The following is an 18,925-nucleotide window of genomic DNA, read 5'->3' as shown; positions in this document are numbered from 1 at the left end:
TAAAATAGAATCGTCGCGTGTCGCCGTCGTGTCTGATTAGGACAAAAACACTGATTAACATGGAAAAGATACCTTTTATCACGTGCCACGGCGTTGCGTCTGGTTAGGACACGGTGTTATTGTTTTGAATAAGCGACCTCTAGTGGCGAAACTTACATACTGTGCCGTTAATAAATAAAAGTGGAACATATTTCAATATTTGGATTATTCTGTATCCTACCAGTAAAAAGGTGCAGTAAGCGATTTCTGAGAAACGCTATTGAAAATTTTAAACAGCACCTAAACAATTTTGTGAATATTTGTTCGATGTGTGTATGTGTGCTAAAAAAAATATTGTGTTTGCACATACACAGTCCTGGCTGTGTAAATAGGAGAAATAACCACAGATCCACAGAGCACCAAAACATTTTGTAGCCAATCAGCAATGGGGGCGTACGATGGAGGAGCGTGAGCAAGAGGGACATTTGTAGAAAGACTGAAGAAAACTGAGATATTACCAAAGAGGAAAAGGTCAGAGGAATATAATTGGAAGAAAAAGGGTTATGATCAGGCAAAAGGACCCATGTTAATATTGGAAAGGTTTTCCAGTGCTGGAAAGACACTAGAGAGCAGGAAGGCCTGAAAACGGACACGGAGGTTGATTTGTTTCTGCTCAATACGTGAGTAACATTGCTTTCTGCTGTTTCTCACAGAACCAAGATATGCTGTTGTATGTTTTTGGGTGTCGATCAATAGTGTTTCTCAGAAATCCGTTACTGCACCTTTTACATATTTAACAATGTCTTAATCCATTCCACAGAATTCCTCAGATTTTTCCCTAAAATTAGAGCAGAAAATACTGAAAAATTCTGACTCATATTATACAATTAATGGATGACATGTAGCATCATTTTTAACAATGTATTTGCCATTGTTTCTCTAGGTCAGACCACCTGTACGTTTTCTTCATCCAGTGGAGCCCTGATGTTTTTGGGGATGGGCTAGGAATCATCAGCCGTGATCCTGGCTTCATCGCGGTAAAGAAAATCGAGGAGTCTGAGGCAAACGAGGAGCAGCAAACTGTAGAAAGTTCAACTAAGGAGTGGGAGGTATGGCCCGTCCAGCTCCCATGTTTGAATTGATCATATATCTGTGATTTATGCCTGTGTCTGTTTTCACTGTGTTGATATGCACTGTATTTGATTCAGATATTTTCTCTTTATTGTATTTGCACCTGTCTTTGTGCCTTTATTGTCTGTTTCTATGTTCCAGGTGTCTGGAAGTGTCTTTATTGTGTTCCCTGCACTTCATACACCTTCATGCACCAGTCATACTTTGTTGTCAGAGCTTCTGTATTCAATCTTGCTAAATGTTTCTCAGGCTGGGTTGTTTTGCACTTGGTCAATACGTTTCTTGTGAAACCAAGATGCACTGTTCACTGTGAGCTTGCAGCTGGTGTTTTGCATGAGTGTGCAATTGTTTTGTTTTTTTTGTTTTATTTTATTGTTTGTTTTCAAGAAAGAGGCACATGTATGCAGTTTATGCATGCATAAATCCCTCAGTCATGTCTAAAAGGCATGGTTTAGCCTGACTACGAATAAGATACAAGCAAATCATGCCTACAGGTGCAAGTGTTGTTATCTTATGTATTTTGCGTGGTGTGGTGGTCCTTCATAAAGCTCAGTTTGGATGTTTTACTGATTGAATAATGGGGAACATTACCACCTGATATTTCCCTGCATGTTATTGTGTTCCGGTTGCCGTATTGAAACTAATCTGTGGCACTGAGAAACCGATACTACGACCATGGCAGCATTTAATTTGACTTTAAATTAATGATGCAGGGAACAAAATAGTCTGAATTGTTATTCTAGAACTGGAGGATCTTTGCAAAGCCACATGATCTTTTGATATGAATAAGTAAAATTAACTTTCTCTGATCATGCCCACAGCGGCGACGCAAGTCATGAACTCAACCGTATATTGTGAGCCCCAGGATACTCAGGGGGTCAATTGTAACACTAAACAAGTTAGAGTAATGACACTTGTTTAGCACATGCTCAGTCAAATTACCTCTTGAGTGCAGTTGTTTCAATTAGTGAGAATTTAAACAAAATTGTGACGCCTGTAAATTAGAACATTGTTCGGCAGTTAAATGTTAACAAGTTTGGGGCATTCAAATATAAAATGTACATTGTTTCATTAAAATATCTACTTGAAGGCTTCTTTAACAGAGGATGCACTGAGACCAATCTGAGATAACATGAATCATCAGGTATATGTTCACTCAATATGTTATGCTGATAATATTGTATGTAATACAATATTCTGTATATATTTTACAAGCATTTTGACTAGTTGTCACAATTTTATTCTATTTATTAAGTATAAGCACTTGCACTTTTGCTTTAGACACATTATTCCTGACAGCTAAAAGAATTAGTATGATTTAAAGGTGAAATTATTCAAAAAAGCAATTATATTGTTACTTTGAGGTGTGCTCTTATTTGATACGCAGCGAGTGGATTAGGATCATTATTGAGTGTTAAATTAGCTGGGGGCGTTTGTAATACTCTGACTTCTTGTGTTAAATCTAATATTATTCAGTATAAATATTTTATAATCATTGGCATGTTTCTTATACAAAAAAAATGACAGGTAGATTTGAAGTACTTTGTGAGTTATGAAAGAAAATGTAAAATATTACAATTACTCGGTTAAGATTTGAGTTAAAGCATGTACTAAATAAATTTACATTTACAAATAAATTTAGATGCATCTTGTATTATATTGCCTTAATTTTGCTACTTTGTTGTTTCTCAAATCATAGTGAACAGCCCATCATTGTAGGCATCATGCTCAAAAATGCTGTCTAGGCAGGCAACTCATTAGGTTATTTAGTGTTCATTGTAAGTGACATTTGAAACATGGCCAGAGTGTTGCAGTTATTCCGCTCAAAAGCAGCTTATTGGTTTAACGATAAAGGGAACTAAATACATGCATGTTTAATACAGATAAAGAACGTGTGTATGAGTACTCGTCGACAGTCTAAATGTTTTTCATAGTGTTTGTTTGGATGCCTCCGTGTTACATCATTTGACTCATTCGCGAGCACTGTTGATAAAAAAATAAAATAAAACATTTAGAGGTCGCGTTTAGGTGCTATCGTCCCTTTAAATGCACCGAAGTCTTCCGTACACGAGGCGGAATGTATTTTACCAGAGCCAATCAGAGACCGAATTGCTCCGTTTCGTGCGATGTCATTGGCTCCCAGAGGTGTCCGTCATTGTCTTGTCGTCGTGTTTATATCTGAATATGGCATGTTGTCGGTCGGCCGAAGGAAGGCTGAATGTGGCAGATAGTGAGATCATGTTCTCGAAGCGGGTGAAGGATGGAAAACCACTGACTCCTAAGTACACTTATGTATGTAAACACAAGTGTGTTGCGTGAATGCGTTTACTGGAGCGTAATGTGTGAGCGGTCTTTTGAATTATTAGCTTATGTCTTGCTGAGTTGATTGACGCGAGCTGTCTTGATGGGTTTGTGTTGCTGCTTTTAAAGTAAAACCGTATAAAAGTGAGATGCGACAGTCTGCTGATGTTACTGCTGTTTCATCTGTGATGCTGGAGCGTGTGTGTGTGTGTGTGTGTGTGTGTGTGTGTGTGTGTGTGTGTGTGTGTGTGTGTGTGTGTGTGAATCAGTGGATGTCTCACGGGAGACGAGCTGCATTTTTTATGAATGCTCTAGTTTACCTTCCTCCTTGTACATTATTGAGGGTTGTAAAGTGGCAACTTATCGGCTAAAACTTTTATTTACCGTCTTGACTGCTGGCATGGTCATTTCGCTTTTACTGTGTATAAGTCAGCTTTTTGCGGGACTTTAAAGGGATAGTTCACCAAAAAAAAAAAACAGTAATCATTTACTCTCCGTCATGACATTCCAAATTCTAAACCAGTATGACTTCTTCCGTGAAACATGAAAGAGGAGTTTAAAGGGAACGTCCTCGTTGCTCTTTTCTATATAAGGAATGTGAATAGGACTAGACTTTTTAAGTTTCAAAAAAAGCTTAAAGGGTTAGTTCACCCAAAAATTAAAATTCTGTCATTAATTACTCACCCTCACGTCGCTCCAAACCCGTAAGACTTTTGTTCATCTTCGGAATACAAATGAAAATATTTGTAATGAAATCTGAGGGACTTCTGTCCCTCCATTGACAGCTGTGCAACTGCTTTAAAGGTGCTACAGAGGATGTTTTGTTTTATACATTTTTGCAATATTACTTGAAACTGTCTTTACTAACTGATAAAAGACTATTGTTATTAGGTACACTGAAAGTAATAATATTAATAAACATCATCTGTGCACGAGGTAGGGCCTTAAAAACATCAGCCAATCGTTTACGCGATCATCGCATAAACGATTGGCCCTCTGGCTTGTCAATCACTGCCATTACGTTCCTTGTGAGAGACGTGCGCGGCTGTGCGCTCCAGTAACTTTCCACACTCCACAGGCGCCGCATGCAATGTTTTTGTCAGGAGACCGGAGTAACAACTGCAGATTATGAGTTACCTGCGGTGAGTCCGACATAATGAATCCACGAACACGACACAGCGAATGCCGGTGGTAAACAGTCGTGTTCCAATACTCGTGCACGAGTTTTGGGAGGCGTTCCCTCGAAATGAGCTGTGAAGGAGGGGGGTTGTTCTTACGCATGCGCTCATTTCAAAAACTCAGTAACAGTCTTTGGTTTCTCAGTCGACGAAAAGATCCTCTTTAGCACTTTTAATGCTTCAGAAAGTTCATAAAGAGATCGTTAGTGATGGGACTGTTGATACCGAGGCTTCGAGGCTCCGACGCAGTTTTCAAAGAACTATTGTATCGCACACTGTACCGATGCTTGTATCGAAATGACAATACCACGTGATTGATGATGTTTGAAACTTCGAACGTCATGCAGTATCGGAAAATTGGGGACAGCTGGTTTGAAAAAATTGGCGCTTCAGTTGCATAAAGGAAAATGCATTTAATCCTGTTCTATTGCTGGGGTCTCAGAGACCCTGAACATAACATGAGGGTTAAAAAGCTCACCCAAAATATTTTTTTAACTACTAATGTCAGTTATGATCACATCATTGTATATTTTATATTATTGATCAATATGTGAATCCGTTGATCAGGTTGACACAAGTGTTGGTCTCATTGTCACAAATTAATTTAGATGAGATTAGTTTATATTAGATAGAACTGATTCAAGACGAGTGATTCCGTATGTCACAGACTTCCGAAGCTTTGGTCAAGTGCTTTTTCAAACCGTAGATCTGCTCTGCGATGATTTAGATATGGTGGAGAAAACAAGTCTGACCACCAGATGTCGCTAATGCGCACTGTGTTAAAGCTTCGAGTAATGAACAGTTTTTCGGCACAATTTGATGAAAGCCTCAAATGCTTCAGAAAGCCTTGGTTTCCCATCACTAGAGATCGTAAAACTAATCCATATGAATTGGGTAGTTTAGTCCAAATTTTCTGAAGAGACTCAATCCCTTTATATGCTGAACAGATTTAATTTATTCACATGTAAACATTGATCAACACACACATCAGTTATGATAAATGGAAGCTCAAGCATGCTTGCTTGACATGCAAGAACCGATGAGGTTTATCAATCATATAAAGCAATCGTGTCTCTTACTAGCATGAATAACAAATATAGACACAGAGAGTATTAAGACACAAACTCTCTTTGATACAAAAACATACCCTGTGCAAGTTTTTATTTTTAATGTTAATATAATAATTTAGCCTACTATAGAATGCATTTTTCCAGAATCTCCACATGATTGCAAATGTGACATCGATTTTGCACAACAGTTCAGCAAACAAAAAGATAATATAGTAAGTGACGTAAATTGTAAACACAGTATTTTCAATATTGTTTGCTCTATTTTTCAAGTAAATAACATTTCCAACTAAAGCCTCAGTGAAACACACAACGGTGTTTCGTTAGTGAGCGAATCTGCGGCTTTGAACGAATCGGGAGAGGTCAATGATTCAATGACCCGTTCATATACAGCCACTCGTTCCCTTACTCATTAAGATAGTGACTTGCCGCCACCTACTGGTGGTTTTAGTTTAATGATTTAAAAGCACACAATGTTTTACCATCATTTTATATTTCTCTATTGAACATTTTTTTATTTAAAACATTATCTCATAACATTATTTATGCCATTGTAATTGCATTCATGCCACCTCTGAGCAGAATTAAACAGTGTTTGTTTTTTGTTTTTTTATCATTTTGGAGCTTGACAACCCCAGACCCCATTCACTTTCATAATACAGAATAGTGTATTGGCTATGGTACACCTCAGAATTTAACCTTTCCGGAAGAAAGGCATACAGTATGACCCGAGCACTGGTAAATGATAAAAGTTTAACCTTCTGGTGAACTATTCTTTCATGAGTTAAATGTGTTATCAAATGCGTCACATACTTAATAGGTGTGGCAACCAACAAGCTGTTTAAATATAATGGGTCAGGGTTGACATTTACTGTAGATTACATGCAGTAAAAATTCAAGGTCAGCATAAGGTGGTATTCTTGCTTATAGGTGCATGTTTGATTTTTGTATTCAAGTGGTTTGGTCTATAAGACAAGCTGTGTTATTTTTAGGGCTTTCTGATCAAGTATGCAGCATTTTGGATGATTTTTTAGAACAAGTAAATAATGACAATATTTGGTTTCAGTGGGGACATTGGGTGTTTGTTAATTCTGTGTGGCTCTGCTATGGCTTATGTTAGCTGTTATGAATATGATTTTCATCTCTGTCTGCAGAGCTTCATGCAAAACAGTTCACACAATCATGCAAAACACTTTCTGTGTTGTCTGCTCATATTTGTACTGTAGTTTGACGTATAGACATGATCTAGACTTTCAATCTTACACTCATCTCTTCCATATACCATAAAGATGATCATTCTTGACAGCAGTTTTCAAAATTTGGTAGCTAACATCTTGTATTAAAAGAGTCCCAAACTGTACATTCTTGTCCATATTTTGGCCTCATCTTGTCCTGCTCAGCGGTGTGGTTGTGTCCCCCTGTTTCTGGAGCAGGTAGTGTCATGGACTGAGTACCACCGCCGGATCGATGCGTTAAACAGTGAAGATCTGCGCTCCCTATGCAAACGCCTCCAGGTGCACAAAATCAGTAGAACCCTGCAGATGTAGTTCTAGGTTTTGTAGATTGTATTTTGCCTTGCTGTGGATGGCAAGTTTGAGCCTGAGACAAAACCAAAATGTTTGTGAAGAAAATTCCATAATTTCCTGAATTTTTTTCTATACCAAATGGCATTAAAGGGTTAGTTCACCCAAAAATGAAATTTCTGTCATTAATTACTCACCCTGATGTCGTCCCAAACCCATAAGACCTTCGTTCATCTTCACAAATTAAGATATTTTTGATGAAATCCGAGAGGTTTTTGAACCACACCTAGGCAGCAATGTCATTGCACCTTTTGAGGTCCAGAAAAGTATTAAAGGCATCGTTAAAACTGTCCATGTGACTACAGTGGTTCAACCGTAATGTTATGAAGAGACGAGAATACTTTTTGTGTGCAAAAACAAAAATAACGACTTTATTCAACAATTTCTTCTCTACCCTGTCACATAGTGAACGTAGTGCATCGCTTTCGTGTTTATGTCTGAATACCGGCTCAGTATTTGCCAACGCTTTACATGTGACGCAGGAGCTGGCCAATAATGGGCCGGCGTTCTGAACACGGAAGGATGTAGAACAGTCATAAGAGACTGACAGGGCAAAGAAGAAATTGTTGAATAAAGTCGATATTTTTGTTTTGTTTTTGCACAAGAAATATTCTCGCTGCTTCATAACATTAAGGTTGAAACATTAGTAACATGGACTATTTTAATGATGTCTTTACTAGTTTTCTGGACCTCAAAAGGTGCGATGACATTACTGACTGTGTGTGGTTCAGAAACCCTTGGATTTTATCAAAAATATCTTAATTTGTGTTCCAAAGATGAACGAAGGTCTTACGGGTGTGGAACGCCATGAGGGTGAGGCATTAATGACAGAATTTTCATTTTTGGGTGAACTAACCCTTTAAGTGATTTTGCAGTTCTTGGATGCACAAATTAGAACTTCATGTATCTGCAAAATTGCAAAAATACTGCTAGTGGAATTTGTCTCTTTTAGAACTCACAAATTAAATAAAATTTTGAATTTTTGGGAATTTCGGATTATTAGATGCTTAAATTAGAAGCTTTATGTCATTGCTGATCTGCTACATTCTATTTTTGGAAATTCCAAGCAGTTGCATCTCCCTAGAAAACACAAGATGAATGAAATGAGGAATTTTCTGGAAGCTGCACTAGGGAAAGTGGATTGTATTTCCATGTTCAGAATGTTCTGAGGTTCAGGCGTGTGTTTGGGTCGAGACCTGCACTGACTGCTCGGTTATTTGTTGTAAACAATTGATGTAATTGAAGCACGGCCGGTGTAACCTGAGTGAGTTCAGGCCACTAGAGGGAATGTTAACTGTCTGTGGCAGTACATTGTAAAATAACACCACTAGTCCTGATGTAACAGGCTTTAGAGCAGTGCTTCTCAACTGGTTATGCTTCAGGAGCCAGATTTTAGATTGAATGTCAAGTGGTGATCCAACGCAGTACAAAGATTGCTTATAAAAGTGAACAAAAATGTCCTTACATCGCATTTAAAGTATACATTTTATCAGTTCATGCGTTTCCTGGAAATCAAACCCATGACCTACACGTTGCTTGCACCATGCATACTGTTTGAGCTACAGGAATCCTTAAGCTCATATAATGAAGTTTGTTAATGTTACCATGAGCTGAATAAGCGTGCCTAATTATTATAATGACAGGCTGAATAGGGAAATTGACAATTCCCACTAGTTGAGAACCACTGACTTTGGGAAACGATGCATAACAAATCTTTTTTATGAATAAAATCTCCCATATTGCCTTCCCAAAACATTTCCTGTGAGATTAGTTTTGTTGTCTCAGGTTAGTGTGTCCCCTTAGGTTAATTCCACCATAGATAGTCAACTCAACTCCCGCTCAGAATGAATTTGCATGTTAAGTTTATGCAGCTTTACTTCCACAAATGTTTTGAATACCAAATCCCTACTGCGAGAGGTTATCGGTAAATTTCAGGGAATATCTATAGTCATGCCTTGTTATACTCTCAGATTTATACGGCAAGAAGCACTAGATGGTTTGCTAACGGTGTCTTCTGTCTTTAGATCACAACAAGGGAGGACGTGAACTCCAAACATGGCACGTCCATCACCGCCAGCCTGGAGCCGGAGACTTTCAAGCCCAACCTGAACGAACCCAGTGACCTTCTGGAGGCAGAGAAGATTGAGAAGGTAAGTGCACAATGATGCTGCTGTGAAAGAAATCTGCCCACTGCTCCAAGCTTTACAGTTTTTCATCGATCCACTGGCCCAAAAATAGCCATCCCTCCCTGCTGTTCACCGGTCATTGATCCTCAACCGGAGGATGGTCTCAGACATGTTAACAGACAGATTTATTCCCTTGTCATGTTATGGCCAAGGGCATAAAAACGATTGGTTAAGTGAAAGAGATGGTTCTTGAGCAAAAAATGATTACTCACCCTCTTGTCGTTCAAAACATTTATGATTTTCTTTCTTCCATGGAATAGAAAAAAGAAATTTAGCAGAATGTTAATGCTTACTCTTTTCCATTTAAGAAAAACTACTAATACCCTTTAAGGCCAATTCACACAGTACTGACAGATGCAGACCAATGCTGACACTTACCAGATTACAGCATGTCGCTTCTCAGATATTCTCATTCTGATTCACCATGTTCTGTTGGTGAAAACAAGCTCCGACAGACTCCGACAGGGGTAACAGGCTTATCCGAAAAAAAACAGACAAAGTATCTGTTGCTGTCTGTCAGTGCGGTGTGAATTGGCCTTTAGAGGTAGATGAAGTATAAAAGTGTGTATCGCCCCAGTGACAAGCTGTTGTACCCCTAAAGATACAATTCTTGCACATATTTTCTGACAGTGAATGAAAATAAAAACACCATTAAAAATAGTTCATATGACTAGGGTTGGGAATCAAGAACTGGTTCACCATAAAAAGTCTATTTTAAAAAAATATGACTAGAACAGAATGATCTGCTGTGCCTCTATAGTGCCAAAAGAAGTAGTTATTTCTGAGTTGTAAGCTTGTAGTCAGAATTAAATCTGATGAGACAGACTGGGTGGCACAAAATAATACAAAGACTATTAATAAACTGCATGTCTTTTTATTGCTGTTTTTCACTGGATGCGTGCAAAAAGCATACAGTGTAGTCTGATTCATGAACAAATGACTCTTTTGAGTTGTTTGTTTTTAAATTAATCATTCAATAAGGAACTGTTGAGGGAATGTGCCCAAGTGTTCTTGAATGAGATGTTACTTTGGCAACTAACTGAAATAAAATAAGTTCAAGTTTAAATAAATTACAAATATTTAAAATAATAATAAAAATAACAGTAGCACATAACAAATTTATTAAACTGTAAACTAAATTTAAATTTAAAATAATACAAGCTATTTAAATATATGAATAAATACTAAATAGTATAAAATACTTTAAATAATAAAAAAAAAACACAGAAACTGACCAAAATATAAGTCATTACTTTTATTGCCGCTACAGCAATCATGTTTTGTTCAACTCTCATCCAGAAATACAGCATGACTGTGTTCATACACTTTTTGACTGCTATTTAGTAAATGTTGCAGTTGTCCGGGACATTGCTGTAATATTCGTACATGACAGCCTGGTCTTTTGATCTGATCTTACTGTGCCATTTGCAGTGTGTTTTGTTGTGAAGCTTCAGAGGTTTTGTGCGGTTATGAGGTTTAAGTCATTGTGCCCTGGGGGTGCCCGACTTTCAAACGCATCAGCGCTCTGTGAATGGATCACCTGAGGTGGCCTCTCGCAGACCCCTTTATTCAGACGTAGGCCCATTTTGTTGGTAAATCAAATAAACTTGTGTCATTACGCAGAGTAATTCAATGCCCTCCAAGCGCTGGGAAATCCTGGACCCACTGGACGACACAGAGACCGCTGCACACAAACATGTTGAGGATATATATAAATATATTTACAAACCCGATTTCAAAAAAGTTGGGACACTATACAAATTGTGAATAAAAACAGAATGCAATGATGTGGAAGTTTCAAATTTCAATATTTTATTCAGAATACAACATAGATGACATATCAAATGTTTAAACTGAGAAAATGTATCATTTTAAGGGAAAAATAAGTTGATTTTAAATTTCATGGCATCAACACATTTCAAAAAAGTTGGGACAAGGCCATGTTTACCAGTGTGTGGCATCCCCTCTTCTTTTTATAACAGTCTGCAAATGTCTGGGGACTGAGGAGACAAGTTGCTCAAGTTTAGGAATAGGAATGTTGTCCCATTCTTTTCTAATACAGGCTTCTAGTTGCTCAACTGTCTTCTTTGTCGCATCTTCCTCTTTATGATGCGCCAAATGTTTTCTATGGGTGAAAGATCTGGACTGCAGGCTGGCCATTTTAGTACCTGGATCCTTCTTCTACGCAGCCATGATATTGTAATTGATGCAGTATGTGGTCTGGCATTGTCATGTTGGAAAATGTAAGGTCTTCCCTGAAAGAGAGACTACGTCTGGATGGGAGCATATGTTGTTCTAGAACTTGGATATACCTTTCAGCATTGATGGTGCCTTTCCAGATGTGTAAGCTGCCCATGCCACACGCAACCCCATACCATCAGAGATGCAGGCTTCTGAATTGAGCGCTAAAACAACTTGGGTTGTCCTTGTCCTCTTTAGTCCGGATGACATGGCGTCCCAGTTTTCCAAAAAGAACTTCAAATTTTGATTCGTCTGACCACAGAACAGTTTGCCACTTTGCCACAGTCCATTTTAAATGAGCCTTGGCCCAGAGAAAACGCCTGCGCTTCTGGATCATGTTTAGATATGGCTTCTTTTTTGGCCTATAGAGTTTTAGCCGGCAACGGCGAATGGCACGGTGGATTGTGTTCACCGACAATGTTTCTGGAAGTATTCCTGAGCCCATGTTGTGATTTCCATTACAGTAGCATTCCTGTATGTGATGCAGTGCCGTCTTAAGGGCCCAAAGATCACGGGTATCCAGCATGGTTTTCCGGCCTTGACCCTTACGCACAGAGATTGTTCCAGATTCTCTGAATCTTTGGATGATATTATGCACTGTAGATGATGATAACTTCAAACTCTTTGAAACTTTTCTCTGAGAAACTCCTTTCTGATATTGCTCCACTATTTTTCGCCGCAGCATTGGGGGAATTGGTGATCCTCTGCCCATCTTGACTTCTGAGAGACACTGCCACTCTGAGAGGCTCTTTTTATACCCAATCATGTTGCCAATTGACCTAATAAGTTGCAAATTGGTCCTCCAGCTGTTCCTTATATGTACATTTAACTTTTCCGGCCTCTTATTGCTACCTGTCCCAACTTTTTTGGAATGTGTAGCTCTCATGAAATCCAAAATGTCTCACTTTCAACATTTGATATGTTATCTATATTTTATTTTTAAGTTTATGAGATTTGTAAATTATTTCATTCCTTTTTTATTCACAATTTTTACAGCGTTTTTACAGTTTGTATTCATATATATATATATATATATATATATATATATATATATATATATATATATATATATATATATATATATATATATATATAATTTATATACAGTATTTCAGTTTATTTACTATAGTTAAAAGAAAAATGGTAATAAAGTATGACAAGATCTCAGTTAAACTGTAAAATTATCTTAATTATGTCAGATCACACTTAAGCAAAACATGGTCAGGTCAAAGTGTCTGAATCATTTTTGGTTCCAAATTGATGATAATTTACTGGTAGTCCACTGTATGAAGAATTTTTGGGTATAATATGTCATACTTTACTTTATTTTGCTATCCTCACTTACATAAATGAACTATAGTGTCCTGCACCCACTAGTAAAAATATATTTAAAAAAAATGCCTGAATCATTTTTGGTTTGACGTACATACATATATATATATATATATATATAATTCCTGCCTGATGTCCAATTACTATATACTATTTAGGTTTAATTCATTTTAGTTTTAGTTAAAGTTTTTATTTATTTCCAGTTAGTTAGCTTCAACGTAAACTTATCAAAAATATCAAAGTTGCCAAGGTAATATTTCATTTTTTTATTTAATTTAAGTTTTTCATCTCCCCTGGTCGGCAGTGGTTCTTTGTCTCCACGTCAGTCTTGTATTAAAATTGTTTAATGCATGCCTAGCCATGGATTATCTTGAACTTATTTCCTGTTTCTCATTCAGCTGGCGAAACATCTCCCGCCTAGAACCATCGGTTACCACTGGAATCTGGCCTACAGCACATCTAAACATGGCATGAGCATTAAGTCGCTGTACCGGGCGATGCAGGATCAGGAATCGCCCATGCTGCTGGTCATCAAAGACAGTGACGGACAGGTCAGACTCTTCACTATCTCTCACAAGAGACAGTTTCAGACTACAACACAATCTGACATTGGAAAAACACCAAAGCCATCGGTTCTTGAATGTCATGTGACCAGGAGCAACATAAAGATGTTCCTAATCTGATCTAGATTCTGTGCTCTTGTAGATATTCGGGGCTTTGGCTTCAGAACCCTTCAAAGTTAGCGAGGGTTTCTACGGCACAGGAGAGACTTTCCTGTTCACCTTCTATCCAGAGTTTGAGGTTTGTGTTCAGTTTATCCATTCATTTTCATTACAGGCAGAATAAGCTGTCAGTTTGAAATTAATTCTTATTGTGGTTGTCATTTGGCATTTTCATAATCAAAGAGCAAACTTCATTGCAGGATTTAAACAGTGCTGAATAAACTGAACAAGAGGGACCAATTGTGTTTTCTTGTTCTAAAATGCTGTTTCTCTCACTGGCAGGCGTACAAATGGACTGGTGATAATCTGTTCTTCATTAAAGGAGACATGGACTCTTTAGCCTTTGGTGGAGGAAGGTCAGTAAATCAGGGCACTTTTAATTAAAAGGGATAGTTTACCCAAAAATGAAAGTTCATTACCTTCCAAACCTTTATGAATTTCTCTCTTCTGCCAAACACAAAACAAGATATTTTGAAGAATATGGGTAACCATACAGTTGATGAGCCCCACTGACTTCCATAATATGGAGGGAAAAAAATACTACGGAAGTCAATGGGGCCCATCAACCTATGTTATGGACATTTTTCGAAATAAAGAAATTCATACAGGTTTGGAACCACTTGAGGGTGAGTGAATGACAGAATTATCCCTTTAATTTTATGATGTTGTGAATTTTCATTAGCTTGTGTAAGACCAGCACATAGTCATTGTCTCATTGCACAAACTAAGCATGCAAGTTTTTTCTTTACAAATCTCAGTGCTAAAGGCGTAAGATTGTTCTTCAAATGTCTGCAGATGTTATTTTTCACTTTCAGGTAGCTAACTGTAAAAACGTTGACAATTTAACTTGATTAGCTATACTGTCTATTTTAATGTTTTTGAAAGAAGAAAAAAGTCTGCATTTATTTGATCAAAAATACAATAAAAACTGTAATATTTTGAAATGTTATTACAATTTAAAATTACTGTTTTCTATTTGAATATATTTTAAAATGTAATTTAGTTCTGTGATGGCAAAGCTGAATTTTCAGTGTCACATGATCCTTCAGAAATCTCTGCTCAAGAAACATTTCTTCTTATCATCAATATTGGAAACAGTTGAGTTGTTGTAAAAAGCATGATTGATTTATATGAAAAGAAAGTTCAAAAGAACAGCATTTATTTGAAATTGAAATCTTTTATAACAGTATAAATTCCTGTTATTTTATATTACTCTCACTTTTGTTCAGTTTAATGTATCCTTGCTGTTTAAAGTATTAAAAAACCTAAATCTTAATGACCCCAAACTTTTCAACGGTAGTGCCCTTCGGAAGGGCATTTGCATCATGACATTTCGGAAGGCAACGACAGATGAAAATGAGCTTACGTTGCTAGAAAGTTTAGTGTCTATGTACTTGTGTAGAGTATGTTTTGCACAGTCCTTTAGTTTCATTTAAAAAAAAATCCATGTCCATTTAATGTACATGAGGATGAAGGTTTCATCTGACAATGTTTCATTCTCTTTCAGTGGTGAATTCGGGCTTTGGCTGGACGGGGATCTTTATCACGGCAGGAGTCATTCATGCAAAACCTTCGGGAATCCCATGCTCTCCATGAAGGAGGATTTCTTCGTGCAGGATATTGAGATCTGGTCGTTCGAGTAGCAGCTTACAGGGAGGTACCTTTATGTTGTAGGTTGGAGAGAGGAATTGGACATCAGGCAGATCCCAAACCTTACTGCACATCACCACGGCTCCCAGGAAGCCCGTAACGGACGCTACTGTTACTCGCGCTTGTCGTATGTTACTCCTGCATTTAATACAGAGCTCTTCTTTGTGCTGTTTAGTATGTGTGTGTTTTGTTCAAGCCGTGTGCAGCGTCAATAACGAACGGGAGGATATAACATGGGACCCCCATTGAGTGGAGATGACGATGATGATGGTGGTGGCGGCACGGGTTTGGGCTGTCCGAGAACTGCCATAGTCCGATTTACCTAAGCCGAAGCGGCAGGAGTTTGTTCAAAAGACGATGTTAGCCAATAGGATGTCACTACTGCAACCCGGGGATCGATGGGGGGGAAACTACTACAGAAAAAGAAAAGTAAACAACTGAAAACACATTCCCTTGCTGTCAGAGGAAGAAGAATATGCATTTTTGGATCGCGATGGCATCCGCGAGAAGACATCCGTGGTTTCTTTTGAGGCGAAATATTCAAGTGTCGTGAAATTCGTAGTCTTTCTGTCGTTCACTATCATAGCACACCATGTCGAAGCACATAATCGGAAACCCCATAGTCGTAATGTTCTGTTCAGTGGGTTTTACGTGTGAGTGTGGCTAACACTGACCCCTCCGCTTCGGAAGGGCCGACTTTTACTGTTCGTAGGCAGAAATGTGTCGCAATAGATTTGTGGAATATGCAAATTCCTGTCCTGTGACCTCAAATAATCCAGACGGGGCACTTTTGTTTTCCCCGTTTCTCTTTCCAAGAGACATTTTACGTCTTGACGGATGAATTGCTTTTCTGGGTATCATTTGAAAAGCCTGAGATGTGGTTTAATTGTTTTTCATGAATATAATGACAATTCTATATTTATGTATATGATTATATATATACATAAATTCATATATATATATATATATATATATATATAATATAAATATATATATATATATAATGATATATATATTGCTGTTAAGTGTGACAGTGATCTTTTTTGTGCTGATTTCTCAGCTGTTACTAATATAATGTATATTACCCTGTAAATTAATGTTAAAATAGTAGATTTGTTCCTATATATAAATATATATATATATATATATAAATGAATATACAGTGTGTGGATTGGTGGGTTGCTTCTCGCACTTTATTAATCTAGTTTCAAGCCAGGTTCTTCAGGCCTCATTAGCAGTAGCAGTACAGTATATATTTTTGTTTGTCTTTTAGATAATAGAGTAAATTAATCGTTTATAAAGAGCTTGCTGCTACTGTGTAGAGGAAAAGCCCCGGACGGGCATCTCAGTGGTCGAGCACAGGGTCGAATGTGACGGACTCTCTTCTTCTTACATGTCCTGTCCCAGCAGGGTGTTTTTTTTTTTTTGTTTGTTTGTTTGTTTGGTTTTTTTTTTTTTTTTTGGTCTTTTGGGTTTTTTTGGTGTGTAGATTGACTGTGCACACAGTGAGTGGAGCACATACGTCCTTCCAGAGTTGCAGACGAGAAGTGCAAACAAATCCTTAATCTACTTCACCGGAATATAATGTTACAGTGATGTATAAAGAACAATGAATACTAATAAATTGTTGGAACCTGGGACAGAATCAGGTCTTTTATTGTTTTTATTTTCTGACGTCTTTCTTTGATCTCTTCACCACTGAATAAGCAAATTTTTTTTTTTTATTTCTGACTCATCCTAATACCATAGTATTTTGGATGGTAATTCCATGCAAATGCCATGTTATATGAATAGCCTGTGGTGTGTATATCAAAGTGTCGTGACATTACCATCCAAAAACATATCTTTACAATAGTATCACCACAGCACTTTTGTGTAAGGGGAGAAATGAATGGTTCAATCAGGCGTACATGTCCTAAATTTGGTTTAGGGGGGAGTCTGTCAACATGAAACACTATTTTACTTGTATGTCGTATTTCTTAGTGAAACAACAGCATATTCATTGGGTGGGGAAAAAAAACATAATTTCATCCATTGGTTATTGAGTGGATCGTCAAGTCTCTATTTAACAGTTGGTTTAAGGGGAAGGTTTTTTTTATTGCAAACAATTTAGAGATGACATTAATGAAATACAACTTTGCATACATTACACAGAATGTATCAACAATACATCCAAAGTCATCTTGAACATATGGAAGAGAAGAAAATCAAAAATGACAATGACCATTAAAAGAGAAAGATACATTTAAATAGCTTTTTTAGGGACATAAAGAAAGGCAGGAACAGAACAACAAAAGAGAAGAGGACAAAAAAACAAACAAAAAACACCAAAACAAGTACTAATCAAAGATCTCATATCTCTTCAATAAGGAAATACTTTTCTTTTTTTTTTTATTAATTATTCTTAGTGATTTGATTAAATGTTCTACTTCACATAAAAAATCTATAAAAGTAGGTATTTTCCTAAGAAACCTTTATTTGTGAAAACAATTTTGAAAAGAAAGTTAACAGTAGATTCTAAAGATTTGTTTTGGTTTTCAAAAAAGCAAACAACATCCTTAAAGGGATAGTTCACCCAAAAATGAAAATTTGATGTTTATCTGCTTACCCCCAGGGCATCCAAGATGTAAATGACTTTGTTTCTTCAGTAGAACGCAAATTATGATTTTTAACTGCAACCGCTGCCGTCTGTCAGTCAAATAATAGCAGTGATTGGGAACTTGAACAATAAGAGTCGAAAAAACTTCCATAGACAAATCCAAATCAAACCCTGCGGCTCGTGACGGCACATTAATGTCCTAAGACACGAAACGATCGGTTTGTGCGAAAAACCGAACAGTATTTATATAATTTTTTACCTCTAATACACCACTATGTCCAACTTCGTTCAGCTTCCGGCTAGTGAGGTCAGATGACACTCTGACAACGGAAGTGATGTCTCGCGCTCATTGAAGTATATGGGCGAGACATCACTTCCGTCTTCAGAACGCGTTTTTTGACCTCACTAACAGGAAGCTGAACGAAGTTGGACATAGTGGTGTATTAGAGGTAAAAATGATATAAATAATGTTCGGTTTCTCGCACAAACCGATCGTTTCGTGTCTTAGGACATTAATGTGTCGTCACGAGCCGCAGGTTTTAATTTTGATTTGTCTAAGCAAGTTTTATTTACTGTTATAGTTGAAGTTCCCATCTACTGCTATTATTTGACTGACAGACGGCAGCGGTTGCAGTTAAAAATCATAATTTGCGTTCGACTGAAGAAAAAAAGTCACCTACATCTTGGATGCACTGGGGGTAAGCAGATAAACATCAAATTTTCATTTTTGGGTGAACTATCCCTTTAATGTGTAAATTACAGCTCAAATTAACTTTAGAAAAACAATAGGAACTCAAATCTTTCCAGAAAAGTGATGAAACAGAAGGTGCATATATTGGCTACATCACAAAATATTGACACAAAAGCATTACAAGGAGGGTATATATTTTTGCAAAATTTTAAAATGCACTTCCTTCACTTTATTGGGTATACAGTATTTATATGGTAATAACCTT

At 37.3% G+C, this 18,925-nt stretch overlaps 1 protein-coding gene across 4 annotated transcripts in view; it reads left to right on the top strand.

The window, feature by feature from the left end:
- oxr1a (oxidation resistance 1a) overlaps window positions 1–17,174 on the top strand; it is a 196,086-nt gene extending 178,912 nt beyond the window's left edge. The window contains exons 11-17 of one of the 4 annotated variants that reach the window (XM_067410617.1): window positions 923–1,088; window positions 7,090–7,170; window positions 9,264–9,389; window positions 13,397–13,549; window positions 13,704–13,799; window positions 14,003–14,076; window positions 15,228–17,173. In XM_067410617.1, the coding sequence (XP_067266718.1) occupies window positions 923–1,088; window positions 7,090–7,170; window positions 9,264–9,389; window positions 13,397–13,549; window positions 13,704–13,799; window positions 14,003–14,076; window positions 15,228–15,363 (832 nt within the window). In that variant the 3' untranslated portion in view covers window positions 15,364–17,173. The other 3 variants (XM_067410625.1, XM_067410640.1, XM_067410632.1) reach the window with 3 other exon arrangements.
- Window positions 17,175–18,925: the final 1,751 nt, after the last annotated feature.

The sequence above is a fragment of the Chanodichthys erythropterus genome, chromosome 2 (genome assembly GCF_024489055.1).
Source record: "Chanodichthys erythropterus isolate Z2021 chromosome 2, ASM2448905v1, whole genome shotgun sequence".
In the NCBI taxonomy this organism is placed as follows: Eukaryota; Metazoa; Chordata; class Actinopteri; order Cypriniformes; family Xenocyprididae; genus Chanodichthys; species Chanodichthys erythropterus.
The sequence above is the reverse complement of the archived record's forward strand: the minus strand, read 5'-3'. Positions and strand labels throughout refer to the sequence as shown.